The 18325-nt window shown below is 39.7% G+C and overlaps 1 protein-coding gene across 2 annotated transcripts in view; it reads left to right on the top strand.

Annotated features, from left to right (window-relative positions):
* The window catches only part of clspn (claspin), a 37904-nt gene extending 20122 nt beyond the window's left edge, over window positions 1–17782 (top strand). The window contains exons 9-26 of one of the 2 annotated variants that reach the window (XM_078237185.1): window positions 707–895; window positions 2204–2376; window positions 2859–2940; window positions 3928–4033; window positions 4812–4882; window positions 5748–5965; window positions 6386–6537; window positions 7317–7546; window positions 7759–7873; window positions 8015–8084; window positions 8704–8792; window positions 9538–9699; window positions 10896–11017; window positions 11667–11794; window positions 13318–13408; window positions 13746–13828; window positions 15095–15259; window positions 17536–17782. In XM_078237185.1, the coding sequence (XP_078093311.1) occupies window positions 707–895; window positions 2204–2376; window positions 2859–2940; window positions 3928–4033; window positions 4812–4882; window positions 5748–5965; window positions 6386–6537; window positions 7317–7546; window positions 7759–7873; window positions 8015–8084; window positions 8704–8792; window positions 9538–9699; window positions 10896–11017; window positions 11667–11794; window positions 13318–13408; window positions 13746–13828; window positions 15095–15259; window positions 17536–17652 (2363 nt within the window). In that variant the 3' untranslated portion in view covers window positions 17653–17782. Of the gene's footprint in view, window positions 1–706; window positions 896–2203; window positions 2377–2858; window positions 2941–3927; window positions 4034–4811; window positions 4883–5747; window positions 5966–6385; window positions 6538–7316; window positions 7547–7755; window positions 7874–8014; window positions 8085–8703; window positions 8793–9537; window positions 9700–10895; window positions 11018–11666; window positions 11795–13317; window positions 13409–13745; window positions 13829–15094; window positions 15260–17535 lie in introns of both variants that reach the window. The other variant, XM_078237184.1, reaches the window with a different exon arrangement.
* Window positions 17783–18325: the final 543 nt, after the last annotated feature.

The raw sequence follows: 18325 nt of genomic DNA, 5'->3' as shown, positions 1-18325 counted from the left end.
GAGCTGTTTCTCTCACCAGAAGGAAGGCACGTTCAGAAAATCAGTACTGGATCATTTTTTGAGCATCTTTTAACTGAGTCGTTTTGGAGAGTTGAGCACTTGTAAAGTATGTGGTGCCAAGAGCTATTTGAGAAAAGCAAGAAATGTTGAATATTTAGTCACTCTTTAATTGTCTGGCTGGAATGAATGAATCCAGGACCATTCAAATGAATGCTACATGTCAGCTATGTGACGACAGTGATTTGAAATTACAGATCTGAGTCATGCAATGATACAGCACAGAGGGAGGCCATTCAAACCATTGTGCTTGTGCTAACCCTTTGAAAGAGCTATCCAATTAGTCCCTTTCCCTTTGGGGCTGTGAAATTTTTCCTTCTAATATTTAATTTCCCCTTGGAAGTAGATTCAATAATAGCATTCACCATCCTTTTAGGCTGTCCAGTCCAAATCTTCAGAACACAAATCTATTCATCCTGTTTCTTGTTCTTTGCCAATTACCTTAAATCTGTGTCTTTGAAAATATGGTTTCAGATTTAATCTTATTCCAGTTTTATAACTTTCACATGCGTGTTAACCGAGTATTTCAAAGCGTTTTTGTTAAATTGGCCAAGCAAATCCTGCTCAGTGAAAGCAAATTTTGAAAAGCTTGTGCTGTTAGTACAACATGTCCAATGTCCATGTAAAGATGGCTTTTCTTTCTATTCAGAGCTTCAAGCATTAAAGGAGCGCTTTCTGAAACATAGCATCAAGCCTGTAAAACAGAACCAAGAGCGCCATATAGAGCTTAATATTATTCGGAAAACTTGCACTGATGGAAAGGAAGAACTTATAGCAGATTCAGTAGCTGTAACCCTGGGCACAAAAGAAGTGGAGGAATTTGGTCCTACAAAGCCAGGCAAGTGTTTCAGTGATAAGAGATATATATGAATTATGAGCATGGGTAGGCCACTTGGCTTGCTCTGTCATTTGATAACATCACCGCTGATCTGATTGTGGTATCAACTCCACTTTCCTGTCTGTCCACTATATGTTTTGACTTCCTTGTCAATCAAGAAGCCAACTAACTTTGACTTTATAATTTTCAATGGCCTTGCCTGCACTGCTCTCCGGAGAAGAGAATTCCACAGGCTACCAACCCACTGAGAAATAAGTTCTCATTTCCATTTTAAATTGGTTACCCTTTTTTAAAACTACGTCCCCTAGCTCTGGTGTCTCTAATCAAGGGGGAACATCCACTCAGTATCCATCCTGTACAATGCCTCAAATCCGGCTATCCGAGAACCAGCCACGTCCACAAACCTGACATTTTTGCTAAGCTACCGTCACCTGTCTTTCTCTCCTCAACCGTTTGCTCTGGCAGGGTCACCAACTCTGGTGGAAAAAACTGGTGCGAGGGCTGGGTAGGTGGGTGATGTTGGCGAATCAGAGAGAGCACTATGGCAGAGGGGTGGTTCCAGCATGGAGTTTTAGTCTAGATCTGCAACTATTACCAATCGCTCCTCTGGCCATGAGGTCTGTGCCTAGAGTGCTAAATGGTAGTTGTAGTCAAATTCAGTAAAGCATTTGAAATTAATGAATTGGGTGGCTAAATGGACAATAATCGCTGCAAGGTGTCCACTAATTCTGAGGCACTAATTTCCAATCTATTCCCTTTCATTGTACATCATAGTTACTTGATTTTTACAGACTTACAGTATCACTTGCCTCCATTATTCATGGTGAGTTTGAATGTGTTAAATTGATCCCATTGTTAGAGTTTAATATGATATTTCTGATCTGGTTGCGGATCAAAGCTTTTAGTTGGGCTAAATGAATAGCAGCTTGCGGGGTTTGGCGCGTGGTGGGAAGAAATGAAGGGAGAATTTCTTAAAAGCGCCAATAGTAAGATTTGTTGGCAATCGGAGTAGCTGGATGTAAAGTTAAAACTGCATTGTATGTGAAAACTATACCTTGTACCAGCAATATCTGTTCTTGGTTTTCACTAAATAGAGTTATACACCAGAAAGCAGGCCAAATAATCAAGGGTCATGGCAACTCCTGGATCAGGTTTCTATGATCCTAGGCCTTAAAATTGTAAAGAGCGTAAGAGGCTAGTCCATTTGTCAACCAAATTTTATGGTGCAAAATTAAGATATTTTAGTTATCTACTGCTGTACATTTAAAATCTTGTATTTTCCGGTTGCCTCTCTGTTGCACTGTACAGGTGAAAAACTTCAAGTTTTGAAAGCCAAACTCCAGGAAGCCATGAAATTGCGTCGCATGGAAGAGCGTCAGAAACGGCAAGCATTGTATAAGCTTGATAATGAGCAGGGCTTTGAGAATGAAGAGGACGAGGAAGAAGAACTAACAGAGTCTGAAGAAGATGACAACCCTGAGGTATAATCTTTTAAACCATTTTAATTTGACGTCAGTTGAAATACTGGTGAGGGGGAAACTGAAAGGAGAGCACTTCCTGTACAAAGTATTTTCCCATTTGTGTTGATATAAACAAGATATCCCCTGTAAATTGGGTTTATTTTACTTTCCTGTTGCAAGGACCATCACTCAAGTTCTGTCCAGTCTGTTGATGTATTTTGTAGCAAGGTGTCAGGTGAGGTGTTCATACATCCCAGAGCAACTCTTCTCGCTGCTTGCCTTAAAAGGACTGGAAATACTCCGAATTCTTTGGAACAGTTGAATGTCTGAGGCATCAAAATAGAGTAAAATGGAGGGAGTAAACATTAGTTGGAATGGGAATTATGCACAAACAGGATGATTAAACATATTTAAATGCTTTGGTTGGCCTGTGGCATGGTCTGTATTTGTCAAGTCCTGTTACATTTCATTTAGATTGACACTTGCTTTTGCATTTGTCTTAGACTGTAGAATTCCTGCTTGGTGATGGGGAGGAGGCTGGGGCAGAAGCAGATGATGACACTCAATCTACTGATACAGCACAGAGTAAGTGAAACCCTATCAAAATTGAATCAATGTGCTGTGTATTTAAGAAGCAAGCTTGTTTCTTAAAATGACTTCAGATATATAAGGATTGGTTTATGAATTACGTGACTTGACACAAGCCTGTGACTGTGTGGGGCAACTCTGATCTGTATGTTCAGTGCCACTAGCTACTCTTACCACTGAGCTATGAGAAAGGGAGAAAGAGGAGGTCTTGGGCATGTCAGGCATGATAAATTCGGGGGGGTAGCAACTTTTTGATAGAGATTTGTTGTAATAAATCTACAGTTTAACAGGGTGGAGTCGTCAATACTGGTATTCTGGTCTGACTAGCTCTTAAATGTCCTGGGATTCATTTCTGTTCAGTTTTTCAGCTCATGAGAAACTCAGTAGAAGTAAGCTTACCAGAATGTTATTGTTTAGTGTAAAATATTGAATATCTAGTTTGCAATAGCTGCTTGTGGTTTTTCCATGCTTTATTGCAGTTTATGCAGATTGTGGCACTGTAGGCTCTGCAGTGAGACAAACATTTAACTAATGGATGTGTAACGTGCTCAGTATTTTGACATGAAGACTTGTGTGAAATAAGGATTTTTTTTAAATCATTAGTAATTCAAGTGAGATTTCTATGGAAATCCCATGTATATCGTGGAATCACCATTATCCGCCTTTCAACTTTATACGGGGCAAAGGTTCAGGACCCCTCGTTGCAGAGTTTCCTAAAGCTGATGCCTTGACCCAAGAAAGCTTTTGTGTTTGAATTTATACATAGTATTGCACTTATTCCAAACCTTTATTATAAAAAGGTTCCAGTATTCCAGTAAATGGAATGATTAAGGTGTTAATTTACAGAAAGTGGTTAAACTTACTAAATTCAGCTTTGAAAATGTGCCGGTGGGCACCTGATCATCTCTAGTTACTTATACAGTTTCATTTATCATGTGTAACCAAAATTACATCTCGCACTGACCTTCTGATGTTTTATTTCAGATCAGGATCTTGTAATCCAAAAGGAATCTACACCAATACCAAAACCTGCTGCTTTAGAATGTTCACGGTCCTTAAAATCTGCGACTGCTTCCTCCTTTAAATTTGGGTAATTTAAAGATATTTCGGCTTGATTCATTCTCTGGTGCTTTAAACAATAGGGTGCCCTAGAATTAAATGCATATGTATTAAAGATTATGTGATCCTTTGAAATATTTCCGTTTCTATCTGTCTGTTTTGTCCACAATTTATCTTGTTCTTAAAAGTTTGTACTTGAGCTTGTCAAAAATGCATTTTGTGTTAGTTGTGAAAACTGATATATGTTAAAGTACATTTGTTACTGTGCCTTAGTTAAATCGGTAAGTTAGGTGGGGGTTAATAACTGATTTGAATTGAGACAATAGCAAGAATTCTTCGGCTGTTCACGGCCCAACACCGCTGCAAGCGAGGCCAGAAAATTTGACGCTCAGCCAAATCTCCATTTACTTCAGCAGAACCAGAGGATCTCACTGCCGTTAATGGCCGGAGAATCCTGCCCTATATTTATAGCCAGTCTGGTCTCCCAAGAATATCTTTGTATAGATACAGTATCTATGATATATTGACCGGTGTAGAGTTTGTAGAATGTCAGAGCATTCAAACACTGGATAGTGAGTTTTGGATTTAGTTAACTGTGTGAGATGGAGAGAAACTCTGAGATGACATTCTCTGCCTGACGTTTTCAAGTTCATTGCGCTCCTGACTAATCAAATTAGTTAGAAGTTGAGGCTGTCCCCTAAGATAGTTCTGGTGGAATGCTAAATCAAATCTTAGTGACGTATATGTGTAACAATGACTAATAAATGTACTTTGTTTAACTAATCTAGAGTTGTTGTAATATCTTTCAGAGAACAGACTTCTGGCAACAAATTGAGGCTACAACTTCAACAAACGCCACCCAAAGGGAATAGCAAACTTGGTAATTTTAGTTTGTTTTTGATGATCTGTTGTTGTTAAAAAGATCTCTCAAATTATCAGACTATCATAAGGAAACTGGAACACCCAGAGGAAACCCACACAGACATGGGGCGAACGTGCAAACTCACCACACGGTCGTCCAAGGCTGGAATCAAATCCGGGTCCCTGGCACTGAGGCAGCAGTGCTAACCATTGTGCCACTGTACTCTCCTATTTATTTATTCAAAAGTAATTTTTAAGGTGTACAGAAGAGAAGGAAAGCTTTTAGCCCTTTGTTTTTGATCAGGTGGCATTCAACTTGATATGGGTTTTTGATTTTTGGGAGAACAAAATTGGCTTCTGTGCAACTGCACTTTATGATAGATTGCAGCTATCTCTGCAAACTGATGATTTGTACTACTGTGAATGGTCAGTATTGATAACATGTCAACTGTTAGGAGTTAGCCCAGCAACACCTAAACCCCTCTGTGGAACTCCTTTTCAGACAAAGTTGTCAAATTGTAATCAAGATTTTTTTTCTCACGTGTTCTCTTTCCTAGCACAGACAATGAGGCAATTCTAACAATGACCAAACTAGTTTATTTTACCGTTATGCTGTAAAACAGGTGACCTGGGCCTGATGATTTTGTGAACCCCTGCTTCTTGCTAAGTGCAAGTTTCCACAGAAACTGATGTCTGAAACTTTGAATTGCCAATGGTAGCTAAATGTACTTTTTGTTATAGTTTTTAAATTTAGGAGAAACTTTGCTTGCCTGAAACAGTGGCTGATTAGTGATCAAGATGTTTTCAGAAGTGACAGGGCAGTTTTGGCTTAGAATTGATAGTCGTTATTGTATATCGCTTAAACAATTTAATATGTGTTTCAGATGAAGATGATTCCACTTCACAGGCCTCAACGACCAAGGAGAATAGTCACAACAGTAGCTTTGAGCTAATCGGGTCAATGATTCCCTCATACCAACCATGTAACAAACAGCCAGGCAGATTTGGAGGTGCTCTACTGGGAGGATTCAGATCACCATCACCTAACCTCTTTAATCCAAACAGTCAGTTCAAAACCAGCTTCATGAGTTCAGCATCTAAGGTACGCTTAAATTGCAAAACTTGAGATTTCAATTTTAAAACAAACTATTGATGTCTTGGATTCAAGTACTGGCTTTAGTGTAAATATTGGTAGCTCCAATGGCAGCAGTTTTGAGGTACATTTTCAAGACTTGGGCCTTTGTACCTATCTTGCCTGAAGAACAATTTGCTGTTGGTGATTGGAGAGACCAACACAAAAAGGTAATAAAAAGTTGACCACCTATAAATATAGGTGGAATTGAATACTGTACATTTGGCGGTAAACAGAGAAAATTTGCCAGCTAGATTCAAAAGATGGTCATGAATAGTTTGCCACAAGTGTTTTCTACTCTGACATTTCAGGTGACAAACCGGACACTATATAGGAAAACTACTGTATAAATTGCCAAAAATCATGTCCATGCATCTTTCATACCAACAGAGCTCTGGGAAGCTATCTGAGCCCTCAATGCCTGTAGAGGATTCACAAGATTTATACAATACATCTCCAGAACCGAAGAACTCAACTGGTGAATCTCAGTTCAGGTTCTCTCTTGAAGATGAAACACAAAGTCAGTTACTAGATGCAGATGGGTAAGTTGGATCTATTAGATGTCTGAGGTAATGGGAATAATAACTTGAGAGAAAATTACTATAATTTCTTTCTCTGCTCTGACCATACAATTATATTTGCCACTGGAAGTTGTAACTTCCGAGCTCCAGGGCAGTGTACCTGGGAGGGATGATCCCAAAGATGCCCTACGGAATTCCCCTGCAAGTTCCCAGAGAAAGATTGCACGGCAATTATCCACAAAGTTCAAGCTTCCTTTGGTCAATTGCTCTGCACTGGGAACCATCCGAAAATGCGTTTCAAATCGCAAACTTTGGATGGTTCTTACTCGTACAGCAATAGTTACTAAGAAAAAAAGTTAGAATTAAAACCAGCTGTGCTGCACAGCTCTTGCCCGGCCTGAGTTGGAAGATCGGGGCGAGATAGAATCAGCTGGATTTCAAGCTATGTAATTATGAACGGAATGGCAATCCGACTCAATTGTCGCTCCACCGGAAGTTAGGGGCCTACATCTTTCACAGTTGCAAAAATTGTAGCGTTCTATATGATGAGTGCTGAAGCAGCATTATTGAAGAACTTGAGTATTTTACTATTGTGTAGAACTTTTTAAGTTGCTTTCCCCAAATAAATATTGGGCTACTTTAATGTATTTCTCGCTGTGTATTAATGAATGTATTTTTCCAGTTTGCCTGCTGTAATATGCATGGAGGATTGATGTATTTTAAAACTTCAAATTAGTAATAAAATTAAGAACCAGCGCAACTTGTAAATAAACTTTGATTTCTTTTTTTAAAAATTGTAGGTTTTTGAATGTTGGTCATCGCAGTAACAAGTGGCAGTTATCAAAACGTCAACTGCTCCTGGATAATATGGATGAGAATGCAATGGATGCGAACATGGGGGAGTTGCTGGGTTTTTGTTCAGGAGAATTTAAATCTCAAAATCTTGATACACTAAAGGAAAAGAACAAAGAAAAAGAGGAAAATATCGATGAGTTGCTTGGACTTTGTTCTGGCAAGTTTGTATCTCCAGGTACTGGTGGTTTTTGTTATATATAAATTTTAATTGTCCTCTTTTTATATTCTGTGGATGTGTTTTGAGAGGGTCGGGAGATTGCATGTTCCTGTCTTTATCCTTATTTCACAACGTAGACTGGCCAAATATACATTTGAAGTAGCTTCCTAGTAAAATTAATGTCACCAAAATGAATCTGATAATTTTAATTTCTTGCTTCTCTGTAGCAGAATCCTCATGTTCCATCTCTTCTGCTGCAAAGCAACAAAAAGCAACAACCAATGCATCAGATGATCTAATGACTGAGGTGCTTGCACTTTGCTCGGGCTCTTTTCCAACAGACAAGTAAGACAAAACTTCAATTCTGCAAAGCAACATCGTGATCCAATCACAATGTTGTATAGATCAGGAATCCTTTTCTAATGAGCTGGAATATTATTCTTGAATGAAACATGCATCTTAAGTATTTTTTAAATCTCTACTTAGGGAAGATGATGAAGAAAATGACGACAACCAATTTCAGTTGCTGACGGACGATGAAGTTTTTCAGAGTGAGGTGAGGGAATGTACACTTGAAGAATGATTTTGGGACCTCTCACTAGTTATACTGATTATGTACTGGACCTTGTCAGCAACATTGTAGGTTCAAATACAACCTTCAGCAATGGTAATAAACAGACTTTACTTACGATATACTGTGTTGAGTTTGAGCTGAACCATAACATTCCTGGGCAGGTGGGATAAACGCAGTCCAAGACAGTAATTTCCTGTTGGTGTAATGGTGTGTTTCTGCAGAAATATGCAGGATGGAGAGGTGAAAATTGTGAACGATTGAGACCACTTTGTTCACATGGGGGTGGGTGGTGGGGATGTAGAGGAGAAACAGAGACCAAAGCACAAAAGCTAACTAACTATAAATTGGCAGCCCTGCCTAGATGCTGTAAGAGTACCTGATCAAATGAACGGAACAGTTCACACTGGTTTAGTTAGGGGCAGTCTACCAGAATTGAAGGTAATATTGCTGCCAGAGGAATTTGTGTCGCTTCTGATATGCTAAACACGTCACATCTGATTAATTTCTCTGGAGAATATGATGTAATTAAAGTCATGTGGTATTTTTGTTTTTTCAAATTGGTGATGTGAAAAAGATTAATTCGTCAACTTTCTATAATCAGGATGAGAAAAGTGGTGAAGAGGAAGATGATGAGAAGGAGGAAGATGAGGAGGAGCAGATGGCCCGGGAAGTTCTCATGAAACGCAAACTGTGAGCATTACAAAGATTTCTCTCTCTCCTCCTTTTCCTGAATCGCAGCTACTCCTTTGGTTACATTTCTAAAGTATATTAGAATCTAGGACTAGGGGTGACTGTTTAAAAATATGGGATCATTCATTTAAAATAGATGAGAATTTCTTTCTCTGAGGATCATTAAGTCCATGAAACTCTACACAAGCCAATGGAAGCAGAATCTTTGAATGTTTTTAAGGTACAGCTAATACATTATTGAATGACCTAACAAGGGCTTGAAAGGTTATTGGGAGTAGGTGGGAATGTGGGGTTGAGGTTATTCGCCATGATACTGAATGGTAGAGCAGATCCAAAGGGCCGAGTGGCGGCGGCCTCCTAATTCGTATGTTCGTATTTCCAACATGTGTTTGACTTGATTAGAAAAGTTTTGAATTCATTTGAGTATTGTAACCTGTGATTTTCATCTCTTCCGTTTACTGGAAGATTACATTTCAGAAGAAGGCACTAATGGCATTTTGCAGTTTTGTGCTTCTTGGTAATGGTATGGTTGTGATGCCCTGTGGTCAAACAGCCTGCAGATATGACGCTCCATGCTCCCACCTGAAAAGTCACCATTTGGCTGATGTATGCGGGCTGCTGCTGCCCGAACAACCATACCCCAACCACCTGTAGGAATATAGAGATTATATCTTCATTCAGATACTGCAGCAGATTATTGGTTATTTCAGTTTCAGTATGTCTCTAATCTGAAATTATTTTATAGGAAACTAAAAGATTTTCTAGAGGATGAAGCTGAACTGTCGGGCAGTGAAGGGGCAAGCGATGAGGAATATGATGCAGAATCTGATGACTACGAAGAGGATGTAATTGAAGAGGATCTGCCATCAGATGATGAACTGCAAGAACAAGTGAATAAGATTCACATGTGAGTACTTGCCCAACATGTAGGACTGTTTTCTACCTGTAATATTGCAGATAGGCCAAGGATGAAATAAAGAATTTGATTATTTCATTGGATTACATTTGCAGAACTTGCTGACTTTTTACCAGACTGTAACTGTAATACCACATTCTGCACTCTCTTGTTTCCTTCTCTATGAATGGTATATTTTGTCTGTATAGCGCGCAAGGAACAATACTTTTCACTGTATGCTAATACATGTGACAATAATAAATCAAATCAAAAGATGCCATTGTGCATTGCCAGTTATGGTGGGGTTGTGTGCAAACACCAATTTTTTTCCCCGTACATATTTATAGCTGCTTTATGCTACTTGCTTTATACTTCCTAGTTTAGAATCTGCATGGCTCATGAGGATTCTTCAATCAATTGGCCTTATGATCAATTCTTCAGTCAGTTCTTCAACATAGACCCTAGACCATTCAAGCATGCCCTCAAAGTTTGTGGGCAGCTGTCAGCATAATGAACAGCAAATACTATTCATTCACTTCCTTTTCTCTTGAAATATGGTTACTTCAAGAAGATTCCTGGCCAGCAGTTGTGGATTTTTCTTAAAATAAGAAGCTCCCATGGACTGTTTCTACAATAACATTCCAAAGGACAAGGTTTTAGAACATAGACATAGAACAGTACAGCACAGAACAGGCCCTTCGGCCCACGATGTTGTGCCGAGCTTTATCTGAAACCAAGATCAAGCTATCCCACTCCCTATCATCCTGGTGTGCTCCATGTGCCTATCCAATAACCGCTTAAATGTTCCTAATGTTTTGTTTACATCTGGAGTATTTTAGTTGCATATCTATTTCTGGAAGGCCTGAGATCAAATTACACTGCAAATCAAATTAAAGAGCTTATTGTCTAGCTAATTAACCAGATCGATGCTTGTCAAGACCATCTGAAATTAAACATCATAATCTGAGGCACATTTACCATCCCCTCGATTTGTCCTCTAAGATCATAAGGCCAAGGCTTGAAACTGTCGTGCAGTTAAATTCCATGTTCAAGTAAAAAAAAATGTTGGAGGTTAACTCTCAAGTAGAAGAAAGATGCCATAGATTTTAGTGCTCAACACTTGGGAGCAGAGTGTATTTTCTATTTCTTCTTTGTTATCACGAAAGTACTGATGCCTTTCTTCCATTCCATGACCTCGTCACCTGCAGGAAGGTATTGATGGATGAAGATAAACGACAATTGCGTCTTTATCAAGAACAATACCTAGCTGATGGGGATCTGCACAGTGATGGACCAGGTCGTGCACGGAGGTTCCGTTGGAAAAATATTGGTATGTTGATGGAGTGTTTTTCCAAATGTCAAACCCCCACGATAATCTATCTAACATTATCATGAAGTTTGTTTTAGTCTAAATTTTTCTTTTTAAATAGGGCTTCCATTAGCTATCAACACTTCTTAAAATATGTTGTTTCATGAGGGGGTATTACTTCAAAGTACGTAGTCCTCTGGAGGAACAATGGCTCAATATGTACAAAAGAAGTGTCACTTCAATGTGGATAACTTGGTTGAATTCTGACAAATACTTTTAAATACTGCCATATAACTTTAAGCAATACATAATTACTCAAACTGCATTATTGCAATGCCATTTTCCTTTGCATGTGACAAACTTGATTAGTAATCTTTGGCATCATTTAGATTGAAGCAGCCGTAGCTTTAATCTGTTCGTCACGTTGGTGACTCTTCTTTCACTGTCTTTAGCAAAGAAAGACACCGTCTGCTTATTATGGTCTCCTTTTACTATTGACTGTGTGTACCTTCCAGTAGATTGTGACCTGAACCATTATGTTGTAGGTGACGGTCTCTTTTGAAAGGCAGACCGCTCGGGAGGGAAGCAAAAGGAAGTGCACGTGAATTCCTCCTGATTTTAAATTTCACATCTACGTTATTTTGAGTAAAGTAAATGTGTTTTATTTCAGATGATTCCTCGCAGACTGACTTGTTTCGTGGAGATTCTGAGGAAGAACCAGCTGAGGAGGAAGTGGATGAGTCGGAAGTAAAATGGCGAAAAGATCGGTTTGAAAGAGAGCAGTGGCTTCGTGAGCAGGTACATTTTTGTATGTCAGCTGGTTTGGGTTCATCTGTTAGATGCATTAATGTTACTGCAAAATGCCTGCCCACACTATGAACCTTTTGTATTCTTGCAGCAACTGTATTTGGTAGTGCTCACATATACATTGCTACGTAATTTTACATTTTGGGATCTGACTTTGTTGCTTGGCTGGCCAGCCAGCTGCATACAGACTTTTGTAGAACTGGTGCGGTGGGGAGAAAATCGACCACAATAACATGGATCGGGTTGCTTACATGCTCATGTATGCTCCAGAGCCCCAAGAGTGGTTTGCCAAGTGATTCATGATTTAAATGATTCTGCTCCCTGGTTCAAAGATACTGCAATAAACAAGTAGCTTTTCATAAGATAATGTTGTGATAAGGCTATGGTCCAGATATTAATTCAAATTGGCTGAAATTCCAAAGTCTGCTTGACTAATTAAGTTTATTATTAGTGTCACAAGTAGGCTTACATTAACACTGCGATGAAGTTACTGTGAAAATCCCCGAGTCGCCACATTTTACTTCCTGTTTGGATACACTGAGGGAGAAAATTTAGCATGGCCAATGCACCTAACCAGCACATCTTTCGGACTATGGGAGGAAACTGGAGCACCCAGAGAAAATACACGCAGACACGGGGAGAACATGCAGACTCCACACAATCAGTGACCCAGGCCGGGAATTGAACCTGGGTCCCTGGCGCTGAGAGTCAACAGTGCTTGCCACTGTGCCACCATGCTGCGCCTGCACCCTCAAAGATAAGATCAAATCTTATTGCAGAAGTCACCATCTGTGTTTTAAACAGAATCTAATTTTATTAATGTTATGTTATAAAATTAACAAACCAAAGCATACTAGGTTTTTAGTTGATCTGGAATGCAATGCAGGATATCTTTCCAGGTGTGATATGCTGTTAAAGTAGGCTATCACTACTCGGTCAACATCTCAAAACAAGGAAGAATGCCTCATTTAATTGACTTTTACCATTTGCAATAAGAGTCACTCCTGGGTGTCTTGTAGTGTTGTACAGTTGTGATTTCTATCCAGTGCAATCAATTTCAAGCAGTGATTTAAGTGCTGCTCACCAAACATCCATAGGGAATTAAATACAGCTGTTACTAGGAACCAAAGGTCCTTGTAATGGTGCAAAAATATTGCTCTTCTGATTCTTGATGAGGAAATTGGCTCACTCAAGATATCAACTTCTGTTTTTGAGTGGGGGTGAAAGGCAGGGAGATGTGAAAATCTACAACATCAAATGGGGTGTCATTACATTTAGTTCAAATGTAATTGAAGGCTTCTTTTGCCCTCTACTCTGAAGATAGGAGTCAGAGAGAATTTCTTACTCACTTAGGAGCAGAGGAAAGTCGGTATTTAAAATAAAATATTTTGACCTGCATGCGTTTTTTACATACTGAAAACAAATTTTGTTATTTTAATCTTTCCAATTCAATTTAAGCTTAAATGATTGGATTTCATCAGATCGAAGTATAATCTGTCTTCCTTTTGCTCCAGTCACAGGGTGCAGGTAGCGAGGAAGAGATGGGTGAAGACAGCCAATTCATGAAACTGGCAAAGAAAATTACTGTGAAAGCTTTGCAGAAAGGTATTGGTAAACCATTGAAACCAATGTTCGGCACAGCATCCTATAACTTAGCATTTTCTGATTTAAAGTCAATAGATGAAAACTAAGTGCCGTATTGCAAGTGGGACCAACTTCAGTCCATTCTTAAATATATTTTAATTATAGTAACATCATTGCACCAAATTTTCTCAAAAGTATATCTTGTGTGTGGAAACGTACTGAGACATGTCCATTTGAACAAAGTTGAGATTATACTGTAAAATGTAGAACTAATCTTCAGCTATTTGGATTACCTTGTGTAAAACACACATCATTAGAAGGAGGCTCACCCTAATGCTTGCCATATGTGGGTTTGCAGGTAGTTCCGTGGAAGCCGTTCCAGAAAGGAAACAGCAAGAATCAATGGGACTCGAGCCCCAGAAATCCTCCTCTGCCCTTTGGGTATGTGATGATTATTGAATTGGTTGCTTGTACGTGAGTTTTTTAAAAATGCTCCCAATTTATACTTTCTTCTAAAAAATGAGGAAAGGCACATGAGAGTTTTAAAAATAGTTATCTGGGCTTCACTTCAAAATGTTATTGTCTATTTGTAACCAACACTTGAGAAAAGGCATTTTTTTCCCACTAGGATAAAATAAATCCTTTCACTCTATAGGAACATTCCAGCTTTTTTGAACTCTTCTTTAGAATCTGCCCCTTTGAATGCTGTAAGTTGAGTGGTTTGTCTGTTGCATGTAATTTCAAGTTGGTATTTTTGACCAGTCTTGAAGTAATCTGGAATAGTTCAAGTTTGAAAGACCCCAGCCATCTGTAATTCTCTCCTTAAGAGTCTGCAGGGACTGAAGTGGTTCAGGGGGCAGTTCAGCATCTCATGGGCAGCCAGATATGGGCAATGAATGCCAGCAATGCCCACATCCCATAAAAAATTAATTTTAAAACATGTCATCATAAGTCTCTATTAATTGTCACAAATATTCAGGGATCATTTTGGACTGAGTAGATAAAGCCTGTGCTTGGTTCAGTTTTTATTCTGCAGGATATTTTGAGGTTGTACCACAAGGTTTACCAGTGTGCACCCATTGCAGTAGAGTGAGCAAGTTCATCACTGATGTGTACTGATATTTTGGCGAAGGTCTGGGATGCCGTGTGTGGACAGCACACATTTTCATTGGGGTGAAGAAAGAGTTGAGAAGTTGGAGATGATATTGGTGTAGGTCATTATGCAATGCCGACTGACCAGTTGCAGAACTGCGTGGCAGAATCTGCCTTGCTACCCTTTTCCACAGCTGGTCAAAGGTTTTTCTAAGTGGTACTTTTTTTAACAAGTCAGGTCTTTCTGTAAGAATTTGTTTCACTAATGAAATAAATTTTAGTGGAAACAATGAAATATTACCAGTCCCATCGAGATTTCCACACCAATAGAATTTTATGCAATTTCCTGCATATGAAAATTGGGTAAACTCATAAATATACTCAAAGCACTTCGCTTTCTATTTCGTAATGGGGTTTTTTTTTTAGATGGTTGTTATCAAAGATTGCTGGATTTCAAGAAGTGTCACTTTGTTATAATATGTGGATATATTCAAACTTGTATTTCTCTATGATGCAGTGGCTTGCTTCAAACCTTCAGCAAATCAGAAGTCTACGTGGGGGGAAGGGATGTTACTGACTTTCATTACTGAATTTTTGAATATATATTTTTAATAGATGAAAAATGGATCTCTGTTAAATCGACCCCGAGAAGTACTGCAGAAACTAGCAGCAATGTCAGATGTGAATCTAAATGCTCCTCGTGCCAACTCCCGTAACTTTGTCTTCCATACACTATCTCCAGAAAAGGGTGAGAAGAAAATGACAGAATCAAAGCCACAGGTAAGAACAGAATAAGACGGTATGCAGGATCTGAATGCCTCTGCGTTCTGGCCATCAGTATCTTGTCAATTGTGTCAGATATAGTGGTGAGTAATGATCAACAAGCATGTGAACATGGATAAACAGGACTTTGTGCAAGTTACAATATGGGCATCATCGTTTTAGGTGAGCTCAAAGTTAAGAGTCGAATCTGCTAAGTCGAAGAAGGGTACTGAAATAGTCAAGTTTGCAGATAACAAAAGCATAGATTTCAGGGTTTTGATAGCTGATGCTATAAAGGTGGAGGTTGATGGTCTAGGTGATGGATAGGATACAAGGTGAGAAGCTTAACTCAAGGTCTAATAGAACACCAAAGCTGTGAATAGCCTGGCTCAGCCTGAGACTGTCTAGGGAAGGGGTTGGAATCCGTGTCTAGGGAAACTGAATTGATCTTCCCTGTGTGTACTTGGAAATTTCAGCTCATCCTGTGCAGGATGTTAGGAAAGCAGTGTGAAATCAGAAACAGCAATAAGGTTCTGAGATGTGGAGTTGGGTGCCATCAGTGTACGTAAGGAAACTGACACTGTATTTGGATGGTATCGCCATGGGGCAGCATGTAGGTGAGAAATATGAGACAGAGGATTGATCTGTTGGTTACCAAGGGACTCTGGATAGTTAACTGTAATGAGATCTGAGAAAGGCAAATGAGAATATTTGTGGAAGAGCAAAGTATTTAGGTGTCCAGCAACACGCACAGCTAAAAGCCAGTGCAAAACATAATCTAAAAGATCATAGAAACCCTACAGTGCAGAAAGAGGCCATTCGGCCCATCGAGTCTGCACCGACCACAATCCCACCCAGGCCCTACCCCCTTATCCCTACATATTTGCCTGCTAATCCCTCTAACCTACGTATCTCAGGACACTAAGGGGCAATTTTTTAGCATGGCCAATCAACCTAACCCACACATCTTTGGACTGTGGGAGGAAACCGGACCACCCGGAGGAAACCCACGCAGACACGAGGAGAATGTGCAAAGTCCACACAGACAGTGACCCAAGCCGGGAATCGAACCCAGGTCCCTGGAGCTGTGAAGCAGCAGTGCTAACCACTGTGCTATCGTGCCGCCCAGCTGCAGGATTCCTAACCTCTGAGCTACTCTTGTAGCCATGGTATTTATATGGCTAGTCCATTTCATTTTCTGGTTAGTGGTAACACCCAGGATGATAGTGGGGGATTGCAGCAATGGGAATGTCAAGCAGCAATGGTTGGATTCTCTTGAAGATGATCATTGCCTGACATTTGTGTGGTATGAATGTAACTTGCCACTGGTCAGCCCAAACCTGGATATTGTCCAGGTCTGGCTGCATTTGAACATGGACTGCTTCAATATCTGAAGAATTGTGAATTTGGTGCTGAACTTCATGCAGTCATCAGTGAGCATTCTCACTTTGGACCTTACAATGGAAGGAAAGTTATTGATGAAGCAGTTGAAGAAGGTTGTCTCTGGACACTACCCTGAGGAACTCCTGCAGTGATGCCTTGGAGTTGAGATAACATCCACAACCATCTTCCTTTATGTTAAGTATGACTCCAACCAGCGGAGAGTTCCCCCGATACCCATTGACTTCAGTTTTGTTAGGGTTCCCTGATGCCACATTCGGTCAAATGCTGCCTTAATGTCAAGGGCAGTCACTCTCACTTGACCTCGAGTTCAACTCTTTTGTCCAAGTTTGATCCAAGGCTGTAATGTGGTCAGGAACTGAGTGACCCTGGTGAAACCCCAACTCTGCATCAGTGGGCACAATATTGCTTAGCAAGTGCCATTTGATTGGGCTGTTTATGATCACTTGCATCACTTCACTGATGTTGGGGAGTAGACGGATGGGGCAGTAATTGGCTACTAATTTGTCCTGCTTTGTGTGTATAGGACATACCTGGGCAGTTTTCTTTATTGCTGGGTAGATGCCAGTGCTGTAGCTGTATTGGAACAGCTTGGCTTGGGGTGTAGCAAGTTCCAGACACAAGTTTTCAATATTATTGCCAGAATATTGTTAGGGGCAGTAGCCTTTGCAGAATCCAATACCTTCAGTGAATCAAACTGGCTGAAGACTGACTGCCATCTGTGATGCCAAGCACCCCTCGAGGAGGAGGCTGAGATAGATCATCCACTCGGTGCTTCTGGTTGAAGCTGCAAGTGTTTCAGCCCCCTCTGAAGATGACTGTTTTGCTGAAGCCACTGTTAATGTATGCAAGTATATCATCAACAGAACTAATAAATCCACTTTATTTTACAGACAAAAAGAAAGGCAGCTGTTACTCCGACCACTTCATCGGCAAAGCGCCCAAGGACTGAAAAGACACCAACAAATAGCACCCATACCAGAAGTATATTCCGATATCTAGAAAAATGATGATTGTAATTATAATGTAGCTTCCATTTGTATTCAGCTTGTGTGATTGTAAATTAGCTTGTTGTACATGTATATGATATAAATGCTCTTTTAGATTGTTTTATCCAAGAAATAAATTACACATTTTTATAATTCTCTGAATTTTTTTACATTTTAAAAATACACTTAGATGTTTGCTGTTATTAGGGTTAAAAATATCCAAAGTGCTGTGTCTTTTGATTCTGATTGCATCAAATTATTGTCCAAATGGAAACTTGAAATTCAAATTTGAAAGTGGAACAGAAAACCAGAGACTAACATTATAGAAACACTACAGTGCAGAAGGAGGCTAATCGAGTCTTCACCGACTCTGCGAAAGAGCATCTTACCCAGGCCCACCCCCTCTGGCCCCATCCCCGTAACCCCATGCATTTACCCTGCTAATCCCCTAACATACGCATCTTGGGACACTAAGGGGCAATTTAGCATGGCCAATCCACCTAACCTGCACATCCTTGGACATCTACAGAGAGCAAACACTTATGATCATTGCACGCATTTCTGTTAGTGTGATAAAGACCACGTGAAGAATCAGAATAGATCTTGAAGAAATGGATATGCTTCAATCTATTACAGTCCCTTAAACAACTAACTAAATTAGTGGTGAAAAAATGTCGAGTGAATAAACTTTTTA

Source organism: Mustelus asterias, chromosome 21, assembly GCF_964213995.1.
Source record: "Mustelus asterias chromosome 21, sMusAst1.hap1.1, whole genome shotgun sequence".
Classification (NCBI taxonomy): domain Eukaryota; kingdom Metazoa; phylum Chordata; class Chondrichthyes; order Carcharhiniformes; family Triakidae; genus Mustelus; species Mustelus asterias.
The sequence above is the reverse complement of the archived record's forward strand: the minus strand, read 5'-3'. Positions and strand labels throughout refer to the sequence as shown.